The sequence below is a fragment of the Pyxicephalus adspersus genome, chromosome 5, assembly GCF_032062135.1.
Source record: "Pyxicephalus adspersus chromosome 5, UCB_Pads_2.0, whole genome shotgun sequence".
Lineage (NCBI taxonomy): Eukaryota > Metazoa > Chordata > Amphibia > Anura > Pyxicephalidae > Pyxicephalus > Pyxicephalus adspersus.
In genome coordinates, this window is record NC_092862.1 from 64552137 (window position 1) to 64560289 (window position 8153).

Genomic DNA, 8153 nt, shown 5'->3' on the forward strand with positions numbered 1-8153 from the left:
AAATATGTTTTTTAGGGTGTCTGGAGTATATTTCCCAGATTATATGTGCATTTTCTTATGTGTATAAAGAATGAAAAATTGTTTTGGTGTGTAAGTATTACAAATATGTAATTATCATAGAACACTTCCTTGTATTTCCCAATTATTACACGGTGCTTTACCAAAGATGACTTTTGACAGTTTTCTAAATTTAATACCTAATTATATCTTTTGTAACTCCACCTAGAACTTCTTTCCTCAGACACAGCTGCCTATTTAAATCATTTATTACATATTGCTGTATCTATCACATCAGCTTATGGCTGAGTGTCCCGGGATGGTGTAACTATAAAGAATTACTTGAAAACATAAAATCAGCATTTTACAGGTGAGATCTGCTATCTTATATCATGTTTAGATTCCTGTATATCTTACATCTTTTGCATCTGTTTTTTATCATTTGTTCCTAGCTTGCAGATTTAAACTTGGAGATCTTAAATTAAATCTTGCTAATCAGAATAAAAAGTACAGAATATGAACTGTGCAGATCAATATTATTGTGAGACATTTCCAATTATATAATCTGTTTGTGTTTAAGACTTTTAGAGGTCAAAAATGTCAACATTGGAACATAACAAACTTCACTGCAAAATTCTATATATTGTAGGTTTGTTTTGGAACTCACATTTAGTTTCCACTGACTTCCCCACTTTCTACAACCACTTTTGATTTTTGGAGTGGAAGGATCTTCTGGCTATAGTTATATGATCAATATCAGTGTTAAAAAATGCTTTTAACTTTATTAGGCCGAACAAGCAGGTAGCAATATCTCTACAAACTTCTTTCAGACCATGAGATGTCACAGTGTCTGTAGACATTAGAAGACAATCTCTTAACCCCCCTAGCAGTAATCCTGAGTCTGACTCGGGGTACCTAAAAGCATAACAAAAGGCGCCCCCTTACCTTGTTCTGTCGCTGTCCCCAGCATCTTGCTGGTTCCCGCAGGTCCTGGTGGCACGTCTGCCTCCTCTTATGTCCATCCGCGAAATGCAGGGACGTCCTACGGGGCAGAGACTTAGCGACAAGAAATTCAAATAGTTTTGTACTGGATTCAGTACAAAATACAAAATAGCTGTATTGTATCCAATACAACGAAATATTCATATCCTATATGTAAACATCCTATATATATATATATTATATATATTATAGATTGCTGTACAGTTATATTACATTAAACAATTTTTTTTATTATTCATACATTTATTAACTATTAGACATGTGTCGGTGAGTTATGCTTAAGAATTATAGGTCCACAATCTGAAATAAAATTCCATGCAAAAAACTGTACCGCTTTCTGCATGGAAAATACGGCCAGAATCACACCACTAGGGGGAGTAAATTGATCTATTGTTGACTAGATCTGTCATTGGTTTAATGTCCATCAAGCAAGGTTCATCAGAAAATATGCTATTATTATTTAATATTATTAAACAAGATTTATATTGGGCCAACAAATTATGCAGTGCTGTACATTAAATAGAGGTTTCAAATGAAAGACAGATATAGACCATGACACAGGAGAAAGGGAGGACCCTGCCCCAAGGAGCTTACAATCTAGGAGGAGGGCTATCAAATAGGTAAGGCTGTATAACAGTAGGTGCTGTAGGTAATACCTCTAACTGTAGAAGTGCACATTATTTGTTGCTGGAGAGGATCCTTCATGACTTCCAGCAAAAGAGTGACAGATGAATGAACAAGTGCTGTACACACAGTGCTGTTTTGTTCTATGGACAGGGGAGGGGGGAGAACGAGCGAGCAGCACCCCACTATGCTCTTCTCCTTTGATGTGTACATCGGTCATTCTCTGCCAGTTTTTCTTGGATCTGTCAGGATGTATCCATAAACGACATTGGGCGACAGCTGTACACATGTCACATTCTTGCTTGAGACAGGCCCCACTGTTCCTATTGGTTGGGAATCATCTCACATGTGTACATAGCTTTAGAAGAAATTGCCACTTAGCATTGTTTCTCCTCAAGAAAAGCTAAAGGTCGATATGTCCTCAATAATGTTGGTGTTCGAATTCGGGTTGTCCTTATATTCGACCCGAATAAGGCTGTTCGAATTCGAATAGACCCGACCTGAAAAACACAGGATTCGATGGTAAAAATTCCCCCCAAAAAATGTAAAAACTGTGTAAAAAAATAAATAATTTTATAAAAAATGATTGATTGTTTGTGTTTTTTAACGAACTTTTCTTTTTACAGGTTTTCCCACAATGTCAATATGATTGAATTGTCCCCATTCATCACCTGTAGTGCCCTGTATTCTTAGATAGAGAAACTCCATCCAAGAATATATAGTAGAAGCACAGCACGGCAACAGCAATTGCTGTTGCAGCGCTGTACTATGTGTTTTTGAATAGAGAAACTATCTCCAACAACACATACAACTAGTAAAGGACTTCAAGAGCAATCTGATTGCTTTTGCAGCCCTTAAAAAAATCCAAATTTTCGCACCATTGACTTCAATGGTGTTCGAATTAGGCATTCAATCACCCGGAGAATTTCTCACTATTCGATCGAATAACTGTTGAATCAAATAGTGAGCTATTGGACCAACACTAGTCCACAATAAACTTACACTTACAGTGTTCTGGAGAACACATGTTGGTCATCCATAAATAAAAATATACTCTGTTTATTGTGCAACTCCACCCCAAGTTTTTTTCTTTGTTTTGGGACAAATAGGGAATGGTTGGAACCTCAGTCAGACTTTTGTTACTGTCTGTGTTCAAAAGGCCCCCCAAATCGCTTGATTTATGAAATCTCCCCAAGCGGCTACACTTTCATCAGTGAAGTTGAGTGATCTATGTTTAATTCCAAATTACATCTTGTTTATGTATAACCTGTATAAAATAAATCCCACCACGCTTTCACCCTAGGTCCATAAGGGACAGGAATGGCAGGGAGGTAAATAAAAAGTCCCTTGTGCTTTTTCCTTCATCTTTGCATTACTTTTATAACTCCTTATTTGTTTAAAAAAGATGCCATTTTACATATTTAAGAGCATATCTGCCCCTTTGTAATTAGGCCTCTGAATCTTAGACATATCATTAGACACTGCCTCCCTCTTTGACAGTGGGGATAATTTTCAGGCAAGAAATAGAGAGTCTGATTGATGGAATAAATATGCTATTTTCTATTGCAATCTATTGCATTTTAACATATTTACCAAACCTACTCCAAAATAAAAAGATAAAATTATCTAGTCGGTATGAACTACAGATCCACATCTTTGTCCAAACCTAATTTTGTAGGATTTTAATTAATAAATGAAATGGAGAATGCAAATTATTTTATGTACAATTATGCTATCACTTCTGCTAATCATTTCTTGTATCACCTTTAATACAGGTGGATGAAGAAGACACGTTTGAATACTGCATTTGCACCATATATACCAATATAAAAGAAAACATGAATACAACAAGCATGAATAACACCCCTGATGGACTGTCCAGTGGCTATACGGAGTATTCACACATACATTTCACTATAGCAGCTGCTGTAGCTATAGGTCTTTGTATTTTTGGACTAATTGGAAATGTTATTGTGTTTTGGTACCTATGCTTCAAGATCCAGAGAAACAAATACACAGTTTATATTATGAATCTGTCTGTAGCTGATGCCCTGTTTATTGTATTTACTATGATTATTTTGATGGTTTTTATAAATACACTAGTTGGTACAAATCCTCAATTTATAGGACAGGAACAGTTATATTTATTTGCAGAAATATTTTATGATGCCACTCAGTATTCAGGAATGTTTATCCTTACAGCTGTCAGCATTGAAAGATGTAGTTCTGTACTGTTTCCCCTTTGGTATCAAAAACATCGCCCTGCAAACCTGTCTGCTGTTATGTGTACAGTTCTTTGGATGCTTGGCTGTTTTGAAAGTCTCCTTGAGAACCTCGTATGTACACCAGAAGTTTTCGAGAAACAATCCTTGCAATGTTCAGCAGTTCAAATTATGGTCTTTGTGTTAGCCATTGGTATCTGCCTACCAATCATGATTATTTCTAGTTTCACCTTCCTTATAAAAGTAAGGGGGACATTTAAGCAGCAGTATACCCCCAAACTGTCTATCATCATCATTATTGCAGTTTTTGTATTCATCTTATCAGTTCTTCCATTTAATTTCTTGTGGTTTTTAATGTACTTCAAATTATTACTAAAGGATATAGATACTGTAAGTGTATTTTTTGCAATGGTGTTTGCAACAGTACTAAATTCCACTGTCAACCCCTACATTTACTATATTGTAGGCTGGAAAAGGAAACAAAAAAGTTCTAACTCTATCTATGAAGTCCTCCATGGAGCATTTATGGATAAGGATGATGAGGAGAAAGTTGGCTCAAAGGACAACAAATCAACTAGTACATCAAGCAAATCTATCCTTACAGTTGCCTCCTAAATTGTTTTTTTTTTTAAAGTAAACCACACCAGCAATGATCTAGTTTAACAACAAGTTAACAATGTTCTTATTGGTTGTTAAAATCCCAGTGCTTTAAGTGAGCCTTTTTAGTTGGGTAAAGCACTGCAAAAACCAGGCTCACTCACACCACCTAAACCTTTCCTTTACTACTAAACGGATCTATATTTCCATAGAGAAATCAGTTTTTTTAAGGGCTTGGTGTTTTTAAATGTGTTTTTACAGCTAATTTCTTTTACATATACTGAAAGGGTTCCACCAGAATCCTTCTATCATCTTACATTTATTGCACATAGATCATCAGTCCAGCATTACACTGTAAACTGTAGATGAAGATAATGATTATAGTTATATGAGACCTGATATGTGTATCTTTACCTATGGATATCCGCAGTACCCTGTAACTTGTGATAAGCAAAAACTGAATTGCAATTGTGCATAAATATTTGAGTGACATGTTCAGTTCATTTTTTCTTTTATAAATAAAAGTGAAAGCAACTTATATTCTGGTGATTTTTGAGGGGCTTCCCAACATTACTGTGTGCATTGTGGTGTGAATGAGTCCTAAGTGTAAGTCTACTCAAAAAATCATCTTGTAATTAGCAAGTTCTAAAATTGTTTAAATCTAACCTCAGATGTAAAACAACACACAAAACATTCCACCATGTCAAAAATGTATGTCAAAAATGAGAAGTCATGTGTGAAAAACAGTGCACTTCTAGTATTCAGTAACTTGTAGAACCACCTTTAGGAGCAAAAACTTGAATAATTTCGGTCTGACTTTATCAGTCTCTCACATCATTGTGCAGTAATTGTGGCCCACACTTTCAAACAACATTCATTGAAGTTTGCAGCAATTCATTTACACACAGCTCTCCTAAGGACCTACCACAATATAATTGGGTTGAGGTCTGTTCTTTATCTGGGCCGTTGCAACACAATTTTGTTGTACATCTAATAGTGTTCTTGAGATCATTGTCTTGCTGCATGACTCAATTATGTCCAAGCTTAACTGTCTCACAGTTGGCCTCACATTTGACTTTAGAATACTGTGATATACAGAGGAGTTCATAGAAAACTCAAGGACTGAAAGGTGCCCAGATTCTGTGGCTACAAAAATAGCCCAAATTATCACCCCTCCACCACCATGCTTAACAGTTAGTATGGGGTGTTTGTATTTCACAAATTTGGTGATGTGTGTTACGCTAAACATCCACTTTGGTCCAAAGGGCATTGTTCCAGGTGTCTTGTGGTTTTTTCAGATGCAACTTTGCAAACCTAAGCCATACTGCCATGTTCCTTTTGAGAAAAATGTCCTGGTAACCCTTCCAAAAAAACATACTTGTTTAGTTTTTTCCTATTGTACTGACATAAACATTAACATTTTACCCATATATCTAAAAATAGAGACTAGTATATTTAAAAAGAAAACAGTATTTCAAATATCAATTGATGCTTTTTCCGTATTATAGATGTTATTGTAGGCTGTAGAAAAATATTTCCAGGTGTCTATAGTCTGTGATAAGTGCAACGCTAATATAATTATTCTCTATGTTGTCAGAATAACATGTAACCAAAGGACTTTCCACAATTACAAAACAACACAAGTGTTTCATTACTGTAACATATAATTAATTGGAAAGATTGAAAAACAGAAATCCTGACTCATAATTTGGCTAAAAATATCCCTGTTTTTTTATTTTTCAAGGACTTTGTTGATTATATTACATGTATTGAATTCTAATTAGGTTGTGACCTAATTTTTATTTTTTACATTTTACACTGATTTAAAAAATGCTATTGCCTCAACCATCTCTTAGAGGTGTGCACAATCCAGTGTCTTTCGTCACACTTGTAGGGTTAATCAATCATTTACAGATAGTTAAGGACATCCAACATATGAACAACTCCTAGATACAAACAAAGCTTCCCTGCTCATTTGTGTGCAGGACAGAGGCTTGAAGGGGGGAGGGGAGGTTCACATGACTTTCAGAAATCTTTTGCTAAACACAGCTGAGACTGAGGTCTTCCACAAGCTCTTGTAACTCTTTAATGACCAAGACGAACTCTGCAGTTTTGTCTTTTTGCATATCAAAGCACAGCTTGCTTAAGAAGTTAATGAATGTCTAGGCTCCATAAAGTTTTTTTTTATTTTGCTTTGTTTGTGATTATCTCACAGTAAGGATTTTATAGAGTAACTGACACCATGCTGTACAATAATATGTTGAGACAAACATCTGTCCTAATTGCATTTATTAAAATAATGTACCTGTTCCGACTTACATACAAATTCAACTTAAGAACAAACTTATAGTCCCTATCTCGTACGTAACCCGGGGAATACCTGTATTTCATATTCATTTTTATGATGAATTTATAGGAGAGGTGTGTATATTTCCTACATAAATCAAGTGTCATTCTGTAAAGTGTCATTCTGCATTATCTCAAAAAATTGGAAAGGTTAGAAAGTAACTCCTAAAAGTTCCCAAGGATCTCTTTATGAGTCTATTTCTCTGTGAATCCTGGTTGGGTGGATATATACTTTATATAATGTATACATATAAAATATATATACAGTATTTCAATTTTTCAGTGACTAAGAAGAAAGCTGGTTAATATTTTGGGGAACAGCTATGTGTGCACATGAGAATTAAGCAAAACTAATACTTTCTTAAGCTCTGTTACTAACTGTTGAGGGATTTTACTTACAGATCTGTGGTGCCAGGCAAGCAAATACACTCATAAAATACACTTATATTTACTGTCTTACTTAAAGGGGAACTAAACTAATTTTTTTACCTTACATAAAAGGATAGATAACCCCTTTATACAAGGTAGAGTTTACCTTTCTTTTCTGGGGGGAGGGAGCCCCTCCCCTTTCTGTTTTGATCGCTGCGACAATCAAGACAGAATAGTAGCGCATCCATCCCAGTAGGCTTCTGGCTGCTTCTTCTGCGCATGCCCAATCTGGGGGTAATTAAAAAATGCCGATCTTACGCCTGTGGCACTCCTTCTTTCCCCACCTACGTCACCCAATTCTGCAGCTGCACAGTGCAAGACCGGGTGATGTATGAAGAAGGCAGATGAAGAGGAAAGAAGATGGTGCAGCACTTCCTCCATTCCAAGACGAAGGAGGATACCAGGACAACGTGGCACCTGATTCTGGAAACCTCCAGAGGGATTGATAGTTCTGCAAAGGTAAAGGTGAGTAAGTTTTTTTTTTCAGTTTACTTCAGCTTTAGAAATTCGTAATTCAATCAAGTCATTTTTGTGATTTAAGACACCTCTACAAAACAGCACTGCAAGGTGGGTGACATTGCTTTCTCTTAATGATTACAAGTAATGATTACAAAAGGGTCGGCCCTCTCATTTACCCCCCATATTCAGAACATTTCCAGGTCCTGTCACTTTCACCTACGCAACATCTCAAAAATCCGCCCCTACCTGTCCCCTGAGACCACCAAACTCCTTGTACACGCTCTTATCATCTCTCGTCTGATTTGCAATCCCTATTTAATGTACAGCGCTGCGTAATATGTTGGCGCTATATAAATCCTGTTTATTAATAATAATAATAATAATAATAAAAAGGGTCACCTTCCTTCTACCAGTTACCAGATTCTACAATAAAGGAGCAGAAACATATTATTAGGACTTCCATGGTAATATGCTTTC

General features: G+C 35.9%; 1 protein-coding gene across 1 annotated transcript; it reads left to right on the top strand.

Moving 5' to 3' along the window:
• The first annotated feature begins 282 nt into the window (after positions 1–282).
• LOC140332013 (proto-oncogene Mas-like) lies at positions 283–4966 on the top strand. The gene is made up of 2 exons (XM_072413324.1): positions 283–367; positions 3399–4966. The coding sequence occupies exon 2, from the start codon at positions 3462–3464 to the stop codon at positions 4458–4460; it is 999 nt and encodes a 332-aa protein (XP_072269425.1). The 5' UTR covers positions 283–367; positions 3399–3461; the 3' UTR covers positions 4461–4966.
• The last annotated feature ends 3187 nt before the right edge of the window (positions 4967–8153 follow it).